This window comes from Manis pentadactyla, chromosome 8 (assembly GCF_030020395.1).
Source record: "Manis pentadactyla isolate mManPen7 chromosome 8, mManPen7.hap1, whole genome shotgun sequence".
Classification (NCBI taxonomy): Eukaryota; Metazoa; Chordata; class Mammalia; order Pholidota; family Manidae; genus Manis; species Manis pentadactyla.
In genome coordinates, this window is record NC_080026.1 from 11,130,305 (window position 1) to 11,149,888 (window position 19,584).

The 19,584-nt window shown below is 39.0% G+C and overlaps 1 protein-coding gene across 1 annotated transcript in view; it reads left to right on the forward strand.

Moving 5' to 3' along the window:
• The first annotated feature begins 9,783 nt into the window (after positions 1-9,783).
• IFIH1 (interferon induced with helicase C domain 1) overlaps positions 9,784-19,584 on the forward strand; it is a 60,615-nt gene continuing 50,814 nt past the window's right edge. Inside the window, 5 exon segments of the mRNA XM_057505487.1 lie at positions 9,784-9,927; positions 9,929-10,029; positions 10,032-10,194; positions 10,196-10,340; positions 16,987-17,158. Coding sequence (XP_057361470.1) covers positions 9,902-9,927; positions 9,929-10,029; positions 10,032-10,194; positions 10,196-10,340; positions 16,987-17,158 — 607 coding nt within the window. The 5' untranslated portion in view covers positions 9,784-9,901.

Here is a 19,584-nt window from a genome sequence, read left to right on the forward strand (position 1 = left end):
ACTGGGGAGAATCTGTCCCTCCCAGGACCAGCTAATTCTTAGAGACAGCAGATGACTCACCTTTCATGCGCAAACTAGCCAGTCCACAGTCCTTGTTCTGCACAACTGCCTCTCTCTGGCTGTTTAGGAATGTTTCTCTGCACTACACTCCCCAGGGTCGGATACCACTAGGCAACTAGGGACAGCCTCTATGCCTCAGAGCCCAGGGATTATTTAAACTAGCCAATTATTCTTTTTAATTTTTTCTATTGAAGTATAGTTGATATACAATATTCTGTTGGTTTCAAGTATACAATGTAGTGATTCAACAGTTACCTACATCATGGAGCCAATTCTGACGTTGCCTCCCCTGCCCTGCCTTGCCCTTGGAAACCCTGATAAAGGCCCATGCCCGTGCTTTGCCCATGCTCCTGCTGCCTTCTGACTGGCCCTGGGGCTTCTCTGTGTGGCCCTGAGCAGTGTGGTGCGCCCCCTCCTCTTGGGCACTGTAGCAAACAATTTTTTCAGTGATAATCACCTCCTGATCTGTTGACCTCACCATACTGGAAAAATAATGAAATGTGCATGCTAAACAATTGATTCTAGACATTATTGTCTAACTCTTGAAGGACTGTGTAATAAAAATTTTAGAGAATGCAGATTGACTCTGAATTCATGTGCTGGCTGTGTGACATTTGGCAATTTAATACAGCTTCCATGAATCTTGGTACCTTCTTTGCAGAATGGGATATTCCCTAGTAGATCAATTTGTCCTCTTTATGTTGCTTTCTGCATTTATAAAATACAGTGCTTTAAGTTTATACTAAATTATAGCCACAGTTTTATCTTCCCATTGGGAAATACAGATGACTTCCCTTTTCTGTTACCCGTTCACAAATCTGTAATGGTACATAGTTACAGTGTTGCTTACTTTATACCAGCCAAACCAGTTCTGATGCAGTTAGGAGTTGACAGTGAAAATGCCACAAGGTGGCGGCAGAGTCAACACCATCCTGGGCGGGTAGTACAGACACGTCTGAGGAAGGAAGCAAGCGACTTCCCCACTGAACACCCTTTCTGAGATCGGCGTGGGTGCCGCTGAAGGTCTAGCACTTGGCCTGCGCTGCCTTGTGACTGCTGGCTCCTCAGAGGAGACACATTGCCATGAGGTTCCAGGGAACACAGTGAGCCACAGGCAGCTGTTGAGAACCTGGGTCAGCTTTCAGAATTCATTTTGTCGGGAAGCACTGGTTTTCTTTACAGTTCACTGTGGCATTCCACAAATACTAAATCTATTCCTGAAAATCAAAACATTTCTGAAATATGTAAAAATCAATATCACTCACAGTCTACGCTTGCAACCTTATTTACACTCATACCTCTATTAAAATAATAAATCTTTCATCTTGAAGTATTTTTAGATAGATCATTTGTAGCAATGAAGTCACTGGGACCACCATTCTTATAATTAAAACAAAATCTTCCGCATAGCACAGTATGTCCCTCTTGAGGTTTTCACTGCATTTGAGGGAGAAAGAATCAGTGAATGAAACCATCTGTGCTAAACTCTAAAATTTTGTTCCAGTTCTAAGGGTTGGGAAGGACTATACAAGCTGCCCCAGAGCTGCTGAATTCTAACATGCTCGACACAGATATGAATATAGACACAGAAATGCAGCACATACACACACATTCTAAATGAGAATTCAGAGGAGAAAAAATTAAGTTCTTTTAGAAGTAATCAGGAAATATTTTATTAAAATTATCTTAAAATATTTTAAAATTCAATTCCATTTTCCTTATAACAAATGAAAATTTTAGTATAATACTACTTTACATAATGTGGGAAAATTTGTAGCCTCAATAACTTGGTGTGTCATGCTTCCATTCATTTACTGATTTTACTTAATGTATTCTTTCATTTATAACAGCAGCATAATGTAATCAAAGTCCCTTTGCCTCCCTCAAAAATATGGTATACTGGTTCCAGAATTTGCCCAATTATTCTGATGTTTGGTTCTATGAGAAATGATGGAGGAAATACTGGTTCCAGAATTTGCCCAATTATTCTGATGTTTGGTTCTATGAGAAATGATGGAGGGAAGGCAGCTGCCTAGCCTGAAATCTTACCTTTTCCTTGTTGGGGGTATATCCATATGAGATAGTTTAAGAAGGCTCTGATACAATATTTCTGTTTTTGTAAGAATTCTTTATATATCATGTTCTCATCTCTTATCACAGGGATCCTCAAATACCTTTACGAAAATATGGAATAATATGACAATTCTTGTCCTGACAATTTTATGTTTATTTAAGAAAAATGAGTCCCTTGATTTAGTCAAAGCCTTGGGGCATAGGGTATTAGCCACTGTCCTATTCAAAATGATGCATTTATTCAGGGCAAATCTTAATTTACCTTGTCTTCCTCAGATGAAGGAGCCACAAGAATGCCTAAAAGAGGGAGTGATGTCCATTTAAAACACCTTTACTGCAACTTGATTCCTTGAGCCAAAGGAAGATCCTTAACTCTAGTTGATGGTACAAGCAGATCTTCTCAGGTACTGTTTCCAGGTGTCACTGCCAGACTCCCTGCCACCACCAGAGTGTTCTTCTCCCTCCAAATGCACCTGCAATCTCAGCCCCCAAATATAAAGCCAGTGGAAGCCAACCTGCTCTCTTTGGAGTGGGGGACAGATGGGCCCAGAACCGCCCATTGAGCTGCTCTCCATTCCCTTGGCAGGTTTCACTGAGTCACACTAAGGGTCCTCAAAACACAGTTTGAATCTTAGTCACCTAGGGTATGATAAACTTGCAATAAAAGTGGCTCCACTGTGGAGCTTATTTTGCATGGAACTTGAGTTTCCTGTTAATATTCCTAAATTCCCTTCTCATGGTTAGAAAATGTATAGGGAACACCAATTACTGTAAGCAGGACAGCGCTTTGGGTGACATAGGAGATACCCTCTCTCTTCCTCATCCTCACATCCTCTTGCTGAACCAACAAGTCGGAGAACTACCAGGGACCTAGGTAACAGGCATAGGATGAGCAAAACTTCTTCTGAAGCTACTCAGATTCTGATGTCCTGCACTTGTTACTGTGTTAAGTTTACAGATGTCATATGCTGACTTTTTAGTTGAATTCATACATGATCCAAGTTTTCCAAATTAAGGTGAAGATTTTTCATTATGAAGTGTTCAGGGTGCTACTGCCATGAAAGTATGTATTTTCTAGGACACATAAAACCATCTAAGCAAATACCTGACAGTGCCCAGGTCAGCAGATTTGGCTGATGAATGTCACAAGTCAAAAATTCTCAGGTTGTAGATTGCTGAAAATGTGTGTCCATTTCTGTCATAGCTTTAGCTAAACTGAATCAGTACGAATGATTCAGGAATATGTTTACAAAGCACAATCAGGTTTTCCATATTCTCCTGGTTAGACCAGACATTTATCTACTCATTAAAATGCATTTGTAACACCAAATCATGACTTCCGGTGCTTGCATGGTCCTTTGTGGATGTGTGCAGAGCACTTGGAGTTGCCTGATTCGCATGTTCCTAGAGGAACTCAAACAAGGCGAAGTTCTGCCTTCTTGTTTTAGTTCTCATACTGTAAACAGGGATCCTTTCCAGAGTTATTTAGTGCCAGTTTTTCACATTTTTTTGTGATTTTTATAATGGTTTCACTATTTGAAATGGCCCCCAAGCACAGACTTGAAGTGTTACCTAGTGTTTCTAAGCACAGGAAAACTGTGATGCATCTCACAGAAAATATGTGTTAGGAAAGCTTTGTTCAGGGATGACATGTTAATGAATCAGTGTAGTAAGTAAGGTGTTTTTAAACAGAGACACACACAAAACGAGGTCATGTATTGATTGGTTTTAGAAATGTGATCAGAGGCTCGCAGGAACCTAATCCTGTATTTCCCCAGGGGCAGTGGTTCACTATTTGCTAATTTAGTGCATCTTTATAGTGCATAACTATTGCAAATAATGAGACTCACCTATGCACTCCCTTGGCCCTAGTTCTCAACATTGGCTGGAGAGTGGACTCACCAGTGGAGTTGAAAAATAACTGACACTGAAGTTCCAATGTAGGAGATGCTTATAATTCCACATATACATCATCCCACATGAGTCTAATATGCAGGTGGGCTTGAGAACAACTCCCTAGCTTGCTCTGTGACCACCACAAGGGATTGAATGCCTGCTTACACTTCCTTAGTGGAGACACTCTTCACAGGCAGTGTGTGTTCTCAGGTAGGGAAAACACTGGGAAATCGAGTTTATCAGTCTTCCTTAGGTTGGCTTTGTATTTCAATATTTAAATGAAGTGGCTTGAGCTCCTATAGCAAACAATGCCTTACTATTAGATATCAGAATTTCTTAATGTCTTGAGCAGATACCACTTTATTTCAGAAGGGGTGGTGGTCACAACCCAGTTCTAGCTAATAAGGTATATGAGAAATTCTGCTGGGGCCCTCGGAGACAATTTTTTTCCTTCATTGTTGGGAAGAAGCAAGTGGGAGAAACTCTGCTCCACTCCGTTACAGCCTGGTTTTAACTGAAGTTTGAGGAAGTAATGATATTTGTAGCCAATAGTTGAAGTCAGTTTGCATCTGTGAGAGAAAACCAGGAAAATTACAGGGTATACATCCCAGAGTTCTGACCAGCCCCTCCAGCTGAGTCACACCGACTCAGGAATTCTTTACCTTGCAGCTGAAAGCATGCCCACTGAGCTGGCCCTCCCCTCCCCACAGAGCACTGGTAGGTCTGGCACAATTCCTAAAACATTTGACAGTTTCTCGAGGGCTTGTGCTCTCTTGGTCTCCCTTGTGTGGAATTCACAGTTGGTGCTCCCATGTCAGTTTCCACAGATGCGCTTTCTTTCTACACAGCTCCTGTCCCACCAGATGGGGCCACTGCCTCCCCTGTGTTAACCAGAGCACCACAGCCCAAACCTGGTATATGTGGCCGACTTGTATGAGAGATCTGGGATCAAGAAGGGTCAGCACAACTTGTGCTACACAGGAATAAACTTGTTTGTTCCTCAAAACTAGGCACTGCTGCCTGCACATCCTGGCCATCCCTGCTTTAGGGGATCACTCAAAGGTTCTCTTGGGTATCAACTCCCTTTGGAGATCCCTTCTTTAGAGATCTCATCCTCGTGGCTGAGACATCTCAGGTCCACTGTCTGCTGAATGGATGTTGAATGTGTGCACTCATGTGCACAGAACATGTACATACACATATATTTACACAAAATATTGGTAATATACTTAATATAATAGTTTAAGTATTAACAATTCCTATTTCTGGGTGGTAGGATTGCAAAAAATTCATATGATCTTCAATATTATGTGTTTTCCTCCCAGAATTTCTACAATGAACAAATTATTTTAAAATAATTAATTGTATTAAAATATTCTGTCATGCATGATTTCAAGGAAAAAACACTGGCATTCTAGTTGTATTTGACTGTAGTTTGCTCTTCAACATTTATTTTAAAGTAAAGTGAAAGAAACATGGCTAATCTATGCCTTTGAGGTAAAGGTGCTGCTTTAGCAAAAACATGTGCAAGTAACTGTTTTTTGAAAGATCCTAAGTATGGAGGAAGCATTTGAAGAAATAGATGTTTGGAAAACTTTTGAGTGACACCTGATTTTTTTTCCCCAAACCGTTATGTAGACTTTTATATACTTAAAACACACTAAAAACTAAGACTTTACAACTGATTTGGTGGAAGTAATTAAGAAATGAGTATTTTAACACTTATCTAATACACTAGCCAAAATTTCTTTTTGTATTTAGACCTACTTATGCTTTTTGAACTATAAAGCTATGATAGTATCCTTTCAATAAACTTTTTTGCTAAATCAGACTATCAGCTTCTGCTTCTTGTCAAAAGCAATCCAATCTAAAAACTCAATTACACGGCTAGTTATTATAAAGTATTTCTGTATGTAACTAGCTTCGTTCTCTATTAATTGTGCATTCTTTGAGACCTAGTACTATGTCTTACTCAATGTATGAGAATGCTGGCAGTCACTTCTTAGACATATAATATGCCAGGTCTGGTGCTAAGTGCTTTGTCTTGTAGTCCATACTTGGCACAGCCTTAAGACATGGCATTGGTATCATTCTCATTTAAGTGAGAAATCTGAGGTGATTTTCCTAAAATCACACTGCAATCAAGAGGCAGTACTGAGATGTGAATCTTGACATCTTGAGCTCCAGTCTCTATGCTTAATCCCAACTCTGTTTTCCTAGGTTAAGGGCATATAACTTTACAGAGTAGGCTCTTTACTGATGCAATATAGTAAACAAATGTAGGAACAGAATAACAATTCTAGAAGATTCCCTCATCAAACTAAACTCATCATTTTCTTTGGAAAAGACCTTCCTGCCATGTGTGGCCATTAAATTGTAGTTAAAATTTGCCAAAAAATGGCAGCTATGATTTTTACTACTTTTTAATTATAGAAAAAGCAAAAGAAAAGTTGGATAACAGCAGGAGTCTGTTATCTCTTATCTTCCTGAATTCCTATTTAAAGAATAGGTTGCTAAAAGGTGACTTTAAAACTGATGGAGACAAAAATGTTTCTTTTGAGTTTAAAAAGAAAAGGCACGTCTGGAAAAAAGGAAAAGATAAAGGTCAACAAAATTTCCTACTTCAAAGAGAAAGGAAACAGAAACTTACATTTGGAAAATAATGATGGTGAAAATGAAAGTTACTAGAAGAAACTTGGCAGACGAAAACATCTATTCAAACAAAAACCAGAAAATAAACTAAGTCATTATGCAAAACTGTAAGGAAAAAGAGGTTAAAGGATACATTTTGAGAGATGGTGGCTTGGCTTTTTTGCCCTTAACCTCCTTCCTCCAGAAGGGGTCCCATCAAGATTATGGTATATTCCTTAAAAAAAGATTCCTTTTAATTTTCCTTCAAGTGCTCCCACCTATGCTCTGTCCTTATCACTCAGTGCTCACCCAGCAAAGTTACGCTTGCTTGAGAGTAAATGTAAATTGTTATTGATGGATATATTATGTGATGGTAACTGTCAGGATAAGGAAAGGATATCTACATGGAAAAACACCAGAGAAACTATAATGTGCATTGTTATCTAGATCTCACCAAGATCAGGAACAAGACAAGGGTGCCTACCCTTCCCACTTCTATTCAGCACAGTGCTGGAAGTTTTGACCAGAGCAATCAGACAAGGAAAAAAAAAAATCAGAATTGGAAAGGAAGAAGTAAAATTGTCTCTATTTTCAGATTACATAATTTTATACATAGAACCCTATAGACTCCACCAAAATCTAGATCTGAGCAATGAATTCGGTAAAGTTGTCAGATATAAAGCCAACACACAAAACTCAATAGTGTTTGTATACAGTAATAATGAATTATCTGAAAGAAATAAAATGATCCTATTTACAATAGCATAAAAAACAATAAAATACTTAGGAATTGAACTTATAGTCTTCATACCATTTATCCTTATCTGGAACATTGATTCTTTCTAATGGTTTTTTTTTTTCTATTATCTGTCTTCCTATTCCCATTAAAGTACGAGCTCCATAAAAGTAGGAACTTTGTTCAGTTTTAACAACTGCACTAGAGCAGTGCTGGTCAGAGAGTAGCTCCTTAATAAATATTTCTTCGAATGAATGACATAATCTGAATACTAAACTTTTAAACGTTTACTTTTGACCCTCTCTCACCATTCCCATGGTGTTAAGAAGATGACATCGTTTCCCCATATTGAACCAGCAATCCCTTCTTATTCCCCTGCATTTGAAACTGCAAGACAGAAGGGTGGGTATCGGGGACAGTGTTTTTTTGGTTTGTTTTATCTGTTTTTGCTTTAACAATGAAACCCGCTGACACCTGAGGAGTTGAAGGTTGGGGACTTTCTGGTAATAGCTCTAAAGATACATTTGTAGACCCAGTAACTACAATTAATAATGTGAATATTTCTGTTGAAATATCTAATTTGTCTTTTTCTACCTAGGCACAGGGTCAATTCCCAAAATTAAGTAAAGAAACAACGGTGTTTTTTGAAGAAACAACAAGAACAACTATGCAAATCAGGCCCACCTACAAGACCAAGGTTTCCTTTCACTTCAGGAATTTTCACTGTGTTTGGTATTAGACCAGCTGCTAGAGTCAAGGTAAATAAAATTCCCATTCAGGGGGAAAATCATCAAGGGCCTACTGTTTTGATTTTACTGGTTACTATGTAAATATGTCCTCTCTTCATGCAGCTTACAATCCTGCTGGGAAGAAAAAGGTTTAGCTTCATAATTACAGCATAAAATTAGACAACATGCTATAAAGTGCTCGATTGGATATTTTATATGCCTCTAGTAAATGCTCACAGACTGTATTTCTTTTACCCTGTGGAAAACATGACCAGGCTTCCCTGGCCAATGCAAACGTCATTGAATGTGCTTTGCTAGTAGATGACTTTTCCTAACTATCTTTTTGATAACCTAAATAACTCCTCTATCTTCTGTATAATTCTGGACAGTCAGGTTCTAATTATGAAGCATATATATTACCACCCACAGTTACCAAGGGCCACAGGATGTGAATGAGTAACAACCTGAAGGATTCACATTTATGTGGCTTCTGTACTGAACTGAAGCTGCCATTTTTCAGTGTGTTTTTCCCTCATGACATAGACAAATGTTGATGTTTACTACAAGTTGGTACATTAGTTGCTAATTAAGTTCCTAGCTGCTTCAGCCAAAACTTGCTGTACTGAATCCAAGAAAAGAATGGCAGCTATGTAAAAAATAAGTTGTTAGGGATTTTGTTTTGTTTTATTAAAGGGAAGTTGTATATTAAAGAATATGGAGAACTTACACACCAGGAGATAGGAATCCTTAAGTCTTGGCTTCCTCCTCCTAAGCTGAGTTGTGTATCTGTCACTTTTCCCTGGTCAAAGCGAAATAAATACTACAGTCTGTACTTAAGGCAGTAAAGTTAACTGTTTATCATTACTCACTCTTTTCACACCCACAACTTCCAAGAGGAAAGTGTTCTTGGGGGCTGGGAGGAGGTCAGTTTCATGCTGGAAGGAGTGCAGACGTTACTTTACCTTGGGGTCCTGTGCTTACGCGCCTCTGCAAAGATGTCTTCATCTCTCTACCTGTCTGTCCCCTGGCAGTCTTCCCGCCCTGGGGGCCAGAACCTGCCAGCATTGACAGTCTAGGGTGACTTCTTCCTGCTGGCAGCAGGGTCCGGCAGTTTCACTCCAGTTCTGGACCGGGGAAGTCCCAAATAACGCGCTTTCACGCCGTCCACATTTTTGCCGACAAGGGGTGATGCGAGGCGGCTGCGAGTAGGAAGCCTGATTTTTGAGGCAGCACCTGGGAGGAAAACAAAATACCCGCAGCAGGGACATTGCTGGAGCGTTGCCGGAGCATCGCTGCCCTGCTCGCTGGGAAAGAGAATCCGCCCTCCTTTCTGTTTCCCACGGGGCCCTGAACCAAAGGACTCTCCCCGACAGGCCCGACCGAAGGGGGCCTCCCCCGCCCCCCGACAGAACAGACGCTCCCAGCCCGGGGATAACGTTTGGCAAGTCCTGAAGAAGAGAATGGAAACGCGAGCCAAAGCCAGCCAACTACAGGAACTGCCTGGCGGAGGGCCGGCCTCAGCTTCCCCGGAGTGTTCGGGAGTGCGCATCGCCGGCCCCGAGGCCCCAGGCCACCTGCCACCTGCCCGGGCGCGACAGCGCCCCCGCGCGCCGACCTGGGGCTCCGCGAGCGGCCCGGTGATCAGGCACGTGGCTGCGGAGCCTCCCTCCCTCTCCAGGGCGGCGATGGCCGCACACATCCCTCCTGCCGAGCGGCCATCAGCCACCTGTCGGTCCACCTGGGAGAATCCTCTCCCTTTGCTGAGAACCAGCGAAAGATGTTGAACGCATATTCCGCAGACAAGTTTCCGCTCTCCCATCTCGTGCTTCACACCCGGAGGTAACAGGGACATCCAGGCGGAGCCTGTGCTGGACTTCCTGGGCTTTCTGCCTGCAGAAATGAGGGAGCCATTCAGAGGCCGGCTGCCCCCGCTGGGAACCTGTGCGCGGTTGAACAGCTCCTGAGCACCTTGGAGAACGGGGTCTGGCCCCTGGGCTGGACCAGGAAATTTGTGGAGGCCCTGGAGAGAACAGGGAGCCGTTTAGCCGCCCGCTGCGTGAACCCTGAGCTCGTCTCCGTCCTTTGGGAACACTCATGATGAGTGTCCCCAGCTGATGAGCCGCCTTCAGCCCACTCTGGTGGACACACTTGAGGTCAGAGACGTTGTGGATAAACGTGCGGAGGAGGACCTGTGAGCAACTGAAGACAGAAACCGGGTAGGTGTCAGTTTGGTTGGAACTGGGCCTTTAGGCAGATTTTGCAACTCAGGGTTGATCCTTCATTTACCCCATTCTCGACGTTCTCTGACATGTTTGAGTAAATTTGGTTCCCTCCTACCTTGAGAAGAAAATATTTAGACACTTAAAAACATAACTTAAAAAATTAAAACGCAAAGGGCTATTTTTTTAATCCCTTCCCTGGAACAGTCTACAGAGGAGTTAACTCTAGAATAATAATTGATAACATTTATTGAATAACTTAATATGTGCAATTACACTTACAAAATGTATTATCAGAGTTCCTGCTCACAATAATCCATTCAGGTTTTTGATGTCATTAACTCTGTTTTACAAATAAAAAACTGAGGCAGGTTAAATAATTTGCCCATAGTTTCTCAGGAAAGCAGTGACAGACCTAGTGATTTAAGTCCTGATGGTATGCAATTTTATGTCTCCTTTTATATAGTTCCAAACAACAGAGGCCAGCAAACCGTTACCCATGGGCTAGGTCCAGTCTGCTACTGGCTTTTGCAGACCCAAAAACTAAGAGTGGTTTTTAGATTTTTCAGTTTTAAGTGTTCATAAAGACAATTTTATTAGAGCACAGATGTACTCATTCATGTACATATTATGACTGTTTTCTGCTTTAAAAACAGTTGGACAGACCATATAGATCACAAAGCCTGAAACATTTGTTATCTGGCCTTTAGAGAAAAAAATTTGCCAATCGATAGCCTATATTATACATTATGCCATTTAATCTTGGTCCAAATAGTGAAACTATTAAAACACACACACACAAACACACATACACTTTTTTTTAAATGAAATTTTCAACATTTTCTGGGAATCAAAAGTTGGAAATAATTCATTGAAAAAAAGATTGCCAGTTGCAGTTTTTCATATTAGTAAAGAAATAGTGGATTTTTTAGGTAGCATTTTGACAGGGTGATTTTTACAGGTGACTTTACACAATGTAATGTTCTATTGTTCCTTGTTTACTGATGAGTGAGAATGTACTGTGAAGTATAGGAATGCTGACCTATTTGAATCTGACTTACTCAGGGTGGTAAGTCAAAAACATCTTACTTTGAAAGGCATACAGGCAAATAAACCCATGACTGAAAAGTCAAAGGCTTTGTCTAAAATGCTGTGATTTTGATGCTTCCTTCCTTCCTTCCTTCCTTCCTTCTTTCCTTTCTTCCTTCCTTCCTTCCTTCCTTCCTTCCTTCCTTCCTTCCTTCCTTCCTTCCTTCCTTCCTTCCTTCCTTCCTTCCTTCCTTCCTTCCTTCCTTCCTTCCTTTCTTCCTTCCTTCCTTCCTTCCTTCCTTCCTTCCTTCCTTTCTTTTTCTTTCTTTTCTATTCATGAATTTATTGTATCCTCATTAAAAGTTCTGGGCATTGGTCTCACATCAGCCTATGAAGTGACTTGGTTTTTAGTGCCTATAAAGTTAATGCCCCTTTGTAAACTCGACAGCCATAGGGTGTGTCCAAAGACCCAAGCATGCATCTAATTTTGACAGCTGGTTTCCCAACAAGTAAATTACTTTACACTGTTGTCTGTAATGTCTATGTAGTTTTGTGTATTGAGAACCAGCTAGAACGCATTATAGTAGTCCAGCTGGATATGACAAATGTGTACATCACTGTGGCAGAATCTTAATTTGGAAGACAGTATGCAGCCTTCAAGCCAGCTGGAGATAGAAGATGGCATTTCCAGCCACAGTAGCTGTTAGGAAGTCCAGAAGCAACAGAGTCCAGTAACACCACAAAGCTGTTTGTGTTTGGTGGGGATGATGTCCCGATTGCCAGCAACACAGCACTTCTTCTTGTTTACTCTAAATACTTCTGCCTATCAGCATCACTTTTGTCTTGCCTGGATTGAATTTCCGCCAGCTAGATTTTATCCAAGTTCTTGATTCTGGCAAGCTTGGAGGCAGCTAGCAGTAATGCAAGGGATTTGACACAAAGAAGATACAGAGTAAAGGGACATTTGTGTACTGGTAGCAGTTCAGACCAGAGCAGCCCAAACTCTCCCTCAGATTCATATTTCAGAGGAGGCTCTGAAAGTTGGAGGATCCATGTATTTGAGGATCTCTAAAGATGAATAGTATCTCTGTGAGATTCTGGAATAATTTTTGTACACATCATTTTACATGTATCATCAGTCTCAAAAATAAGCTATGGTAGGTGATGGGAAGGAAGTGGTAGGTTTAGAAGAATCTATTTTGATAAGGGTCATCAATGAAATTTTATCTGTAACAGCAAGTGTAAGGAGCCAAACATGGGAATTTGGAATATGAAGACCCACATTTGAGGTATGTATTTCATACTATATGTGTTACTTTGGGCTAAGTTATTTAAGTTCCTCGATCCTAACTTTACCTAGGAAAATGGACATAATTTTTCCTCTCACAGTATTTTAGTGTATATGAATGAGAAATCATGATTATAAAATAGTTTTATAAATAATAGCTATTTTGATATAATGATGACTGTTATTATCATTCATTTGGTCATATTTCCTTGTGAATTCAAAGTTTAAGGGTTTCAAGTGAATCTCCCAGGTTGAAATTGAGATCTGCTTCTTAAAGTCCTTGGATTAAATTGTTATTCAAAGGAAAATCTATGTCTTTCATCTCTAAGAACCTTGCCAGGACTAGGTTTAGGGTTGACACTCAATAAGTATTGATTGATTGGGTTGATTTCCAAAAAGTCTGAGATGAGAGATGAGGACACATGGTTCAATGAATTGCCCTGCCAGGTACTAGGAAATGAGCGGATGATGGACAGAAGATCCTCAAATTTACTTTTTTGACAGCTTAAAGTAGTATTTAATCAAGAAACCAGGGCTTCTAAAAAAATTATTTTAATTCTTTTCCTGTTTTCCATTAGACATTTTCTACTTATTTTCATTTAGGATTGCCACATCCCTTCCCCTCAAACCTTGCCCCCCATACATTAGAGCTTCTGAACATGATCTTAGATAGTTTTGTGTCTACCAAGTATCCAATGAACTTACTTAACTGATTGATTATTAATTCATTTGGTTTAAATTTAAGGAGTGATATCACCTCTAGACACCATGCTAGTAGTGAAAAGATTAGATAGCAATACAGATATGGTCAGTGCTTTCATGGGCCTTATGTTGTAGTGTTGATCAGTGTTCATTCTTCTAACAAATAAAGAATGTCTAGTTGTATGCAAGGCACTATTGGAGTTACTGGAGACTCAGCAATAAATACAAGAATCCCTTTATAGATCATTGTAATATGATCCTTAACAAGTCTGTACTGGCCTGGTTCTATTTCAGGATGCCTGTTGACATCTTGACACATTCATTAGCTTAGACAGCCATGAACTCTGGAAAAGAAGTGATCATTTAAACATTCCCACAGTGTCTTAATATCAATCTGAACAGCTGAAGAGAGATTCATGTTTCAGCCCTGGTCAGTTCAAAGCATTAAACATCTATAGTCCTAGAAGACCCCATACACCCTTAATTTACATAGGAGAACCAGAGATACTATGATCAGTCCAGCTAGAAACTGAATCTAGTTTCCCTACTTGAAGTTGAGTACTTGAGTTCATCTCCCCCATATCATTGTATAAGAATAAGAATTTTATCAGCAAGAAAAAGTACTTCTTAAAGTCCTTGGATTAAATTGTTATTCAAAGGAAAATCTATGTCTTTCATCTCTAAGAACCTTGCCAGGACTAGGGTTAGGGTTGACACTTAATAAGGACTGATTGATTGGGTTGATTTCCATGCTGTATGCTTCTGTAGTAAGTGGGGTCCATTGATGAAATGTCTACCCAATGTAGAATGAATTTATATTGGCACCTTCTTCAGGGTTTCTGGTTTCATATATACAAAACTGACTTTTTATGGGGAACTAGCTCTTTAAAATTCTTTGTTTTCAATGTACCAGCTGTGCTTCCTGACTTAAAATTACTGAGAGTTGAGCTCTGCTGTATTAAAAAATCAGTATTATATTTAACTAGCTATCTAACGTCGTTAAGAGGGAGAATAAGCATTTTTATCAAACTTTGCAATTGTGTTGGCAAACCATTGCTTAATGGAAATATCACTGGTTTCTTCACTGGTTTTTGTTGGAAAGAACAAACATAGATCAAAGAATTTAGAATATGAAAGCATTGAATTACATTACCCACACATTCATATTTATTTTGTATTCCATAAATTAGCTATCTAAGGTCATTAAATGTGCATAGACATTTTTAACTTCATTTTCAGAGGAAGTAGGGGAGGAACATGAGTGGAAAATCATTGTATGTCCTGTTGCAGTCTCAGGTCTAAATAGTCACCTCTCAAGAATTTCAGTAATCGAGTTTATATATTGGGATCTAATATCTTTACTATGTTTTAGGAGAACAAATTAAGTATGAAAAAAAAATATGGCTGTTTCAAAGGGAATTGGTCTACTTTCTAGCACCAAACCTGGGAAGACTTCTTAAAAATTCAGACTCCTGATGAAGCTGCTAAAATTGCATAGGTATTATATGAAGTTCCACGTTCAAATAAAATACTCCCAGGAAATAATGGCATACTGGTCCTCAAACTTGAGCTCATAAGAACAAAGCAAACTCAACAAATGGAATTCTACAGTAAAAAATAAATCAACTATTAATAGTTGAAGAAAATCTAGTGGATATAATATGCTTAGGTATTTAATAAAATATTCATTATAGTGCCTCACTTTTTAGAGAAATTCTTCCTGATTAATTCTGTCAGGTAAATTTACAGCTGAATCAAGGACGGAATTGGTTGAATTAAAAGTAGGTGCTCAAACCAGTTTTACTTAATATCTTTAGCAAGTATCGCCTAAATTAGCAGATAATACTAAAGATGCTACAAACACCAGAGCAGACAAAGAATTTCCGTTACAAGATTAATAGAGTTAGAGAAAAGGGAGGAAATAAGCAAGAATCTGCTTAGAAAATGGTGTCGGAGAAGTAGATGGAAATCACCTGAATTTTATTAAGTCAAATTGTCATTTTAATGACTTTTTGCCAGAATGTGAACTTAAAGTTGGAGACAGTTATTACCTATAATTATAACTCAGGAAGGTGGTGATAGCTCTGAAGCCAACTGCCTGAGATCAAATTTATCTCTGCCATTTACTAGCTTTGTGGCCTTAGCGATGTAACTGGACTTCCCTGCACCTTGCATTTCTGATTTGTAGAATGAATTTATATTGGCACCTTCTTCAGGGTTTCTGGTTTCGTATATACAAAGCCTTTATAACAACATTATTAACTATTAGCTAATATGACTAATATGCATTGGGTAGAGGTCATGCTGTACACTTGTGTAGTAAGTGGGGTCCATTGGTGAAATGTCTACAAATGTAGATACTTTCCCAAGTCACCCGTAACAGCTAACACTGAATTTGTAAAGTGTTCCCAACATTGTTCCAAAAAATGAAAAATTCCTGACCCTAAAAGGTTATGGGATATATTGATAGGACTAGAAAATACACATATTTTATAGAAAACAATTAATCTAGCTAAACCATCCAGAGTACACCTGAGAAGACAGATGGATGTTGACAAAGACCTTTGAGAGTAGGTAAGTCAGTATTTCTCATCGAAGTTGCCGGTTAGAATCATGAGATGCTTTCAGAAAATTTTCTGGTTTCCCAATATAGACAAGTCATAATCTTTGAAGGTAAGTCCCAGTATTTTTTAAAGCTACCCAGGTTAGTCTAATGTGCAGCTAGAGAAACCTTGGAATTTCTTTTCATTTGCCTCATTTGACACATGTAGAAACTGAGGCCTGGAGAGGTGCAGTGGCTTGTGCCATTAACACAGCAAGCTGATAATGTCCTAATTTCTTTCTTGTCTGTATGTGGCTTATATTAGTCTTTTCTCCAAATATTTGGTGCTATATTAGAAACTGGGGAGATGCACTTGATAATGATTATACAAATGATCCACAGTTAAAAATACTTGCTGGATCAATCTAAAAGGGAAATTAAATAAAGGTTAAAGATTATAATGAATGGACAGAAATAATTCTTCCACATACTTTAAAAAAGGAATAGATACAGATACAAAGTTGCCTTATAATTTAAATAAATACAAACTTAAGAGAAAAATATTATAGTAATAATAAATGTTGCAGATACTAAATAGGCAAGAACATAAATTTTGTGATAGTAATTACTTCATAATGGTAATTATGAAGAAAGAGGAGTTGGATAAGAAATGTTTCATTTCCTATTTGTAGACTCCATGGGTTGAAAAGAAATAGCAAGCCTCAGGCATACAGAAAGAAATTGATGCAAACAGACATGACATAGCTGGGGAGTAAAGACGCTTTCTCTTGTACCCCTTATTCAGGACTTCTGAGGTTAAATTTATTTCCTAAGTGTCAGGTTTGACTATCTCAATGGCTTTAAAAATGGGTACATATTTAAAAGGGGGCTTGAACCAGATATTTTCTTCTCCCTTCAATCCCTCTTATTATCATGAGGGCATCCTATTTTCTTTAGTGTTTGAATATATGCCTTACTTAATATTTATGCTTAATTGCTCAATTTTTCTAAAGGCTAGTTCCTGTTTAAATGTGTTCAGGAGATGTTTGATATTCTTTAATTCTACTTTTCTCTTAAAACAGATTGTTGCTGCAGAAAACATTGGAAATGAATCAGGTATAAGAGAGTTACTGAAAAGGATCATGGAGAAACAAAACTGGTTTTCTACGTTTCTGACTATTCTACATTTCTAAACGGGATATGATGGGCTTGTCCAAGAGCTAACAGGCCCCAGTTGCTTTGAAAGCAATGCAGGTATTTCTAATTTTGCTAAAGAAGAGAATGTACATTTTGCCTCATGATTGGGAGTTCAATGAAACCTGTAGACACAATGCCAAACACTAAGATAATTTAGAGTAAAAATTTCAGAACTGGACATGATTTGAGAGATCACCATTTCATCCCCTTCACAAATGAGGAAGCTCTACCTGGGAAAAGATTAATTTACCAAAGATTACAAAACTCAGCAAACTGGCTCAAACGCTGACTGCTGACCCCTAGTCCAACACTATTTCCACTACCCGTCTTATTTTGGAAACAAGGTAATTGCCTGATATTTTGTCAAGGTAACTTTAACATGGAATAGACACTAACTGGAAGAAAATATTTTAAAGGTATTACAACTCTGTTGCATAATATCCTGGACATTCATACAAATTTTAAGGAATTTATTAACAGTTGCTAAAGGACTTGTAATTGTAACACATCTCAATATTTCTTCTGTGACTTTTTAAAATTCAATTATGATAAAAGTAACATTGTATAGCCCTTTCACATACATTATTTACAAAACTAATGTAAACTGCCATTTTATTTTTCTTTATGGAGTCTGTACCCTATGTTTTCAAAAATACTGTAGGTACGGCAAATTGAATGTTAATTGGCGATGAATGACTTAGATGAATTACAATCATTTCAAGCTTACTTCACTTCTATTCATTCAGTCATTCAGTCAGTCATTCAATATGTAATAAGTGCCAATGATGTGCCTGACATTGTTGTAGGTGCTGGAGATACCAACTTAATTGAGACATATAAAGTCCCTATCCCCATATATCATGCTGTCTAATAGAAGAAGATACACAGTTGACAATTTTGTAGTTACTTATGCAAAATGAAAAGTTACTAAATTATTAAACAACACATTATGTTTTTATGCTGTATTATTTAAGAAATAGGTTAATTTTGCCCAGTACTTAGGAATATACATACATATATATATATGTGAGAGAGAGAGAGGAAGTAAGAGTCGAGTATTTTTACTATGAGATATTAAAAAGTTCTAATGACTTCTAAAATGGCATTAATGGACCTGTGTGCAAATGAACTGTGGGAAGTGAAGTATAGTCAAGATATGTAGGCAAGGTCTTTTGACTTCACCCCAAAGCAAATGCTGTACAGTATCATCTGGTCGAGACCACCACGATGAGATACACCCAAGAGGCCTCGCAGCTCTCCCTTCTCTCTGGAATCATCTAAGGGTTTAGGGAAAGGGGATGCTGACTCAGTCAGAAGTGGCTAATCCCACTTCTAAAAGCCTGGCAGTAATTCCATGATCTCTACCAGCAAGTTCCATTGTTTCTACTGTCATTGCTTTGTGTCTACAGCCAAGTCTAACTATATAAAAAGTCCTTCTCAGTTGTAAGCATCTTCATTTTGCTTCAGTCTCTGGAGGGGCCTCAGCAGTGCCACTGACTTGTAACATCAAGGTTCTGGTTTTTTGTGCTTATACATTATGGCCCAGCCGTTGTCTCCATAGCATAACTCTAAGGTCAGGTTGCTGAGTCTGAAGAGACTTCCGGCCAATGTTACAAACAATGATGGGGCCAGATTGCTTCTGCACACTACAAGGATGAGCTGGACGCAGTCAATGGAACTGTCATGACGAGTTCCCTTTCAAGACTTCGTGGGAAAGACCATGTCCACCCCTAACAAACAGGCTAGGACTCAAACTTCGAAGAGAAATGGCTGCCATCTAGACCTTTTTATTTCCCATGGAATTTTTGTCCTCAGTGTGTCAAGGGATATTAGAGCAGCCATTTGGATCACAAAAGACCTCATACCCATCTCCCAAATCAGGGAATACCTACTCATTTTACAGTCATGTGCAGTGGCACACTTGCTTAGGAAAGAATCCAGGAGATTGGCTCTCTAGTGTCTTCTAGATTCTCCTGACATAGACAATGTCTGGCCGTATTTCTTTATATTTTTAAGTTCCGTTTTAAAAGGTGACTTATTAGAAGTTTAATGTAAATTTTGAAATTATGTTTTTGAACAATAGCAATCTAGGCAGAGTATATATAGTAAATCCCATGTGATATCTGTGTTATAACACACCTCATTACATAGATCTTCCACTTTTCTTTATTATATGCCATAACTTTGTATTTTGATTAAGCTCTTAGGTGTCTGTTTCAGAATGACATAGGGACTAGAATATCCAAATTCTCCCAGCTCACACACATATCCTGGCTGGCCAAGGCCAAGCACTTTATGGAAGGGGGAAAAGCCTTGTGAAAAGAAACAGTGTGACACAAATTATTCATCACCCTCTTCGCCCTCCCCATCCCCCATCAGGATCCTCTCATAGCTGGGGCTTCTCCCTCGTTCAGCCAAACTGGGTGATGACGGAGGGTGACTGACTCAGCTGTGTGGGCTTTTACAAGGGCAGGAGCAGAGTA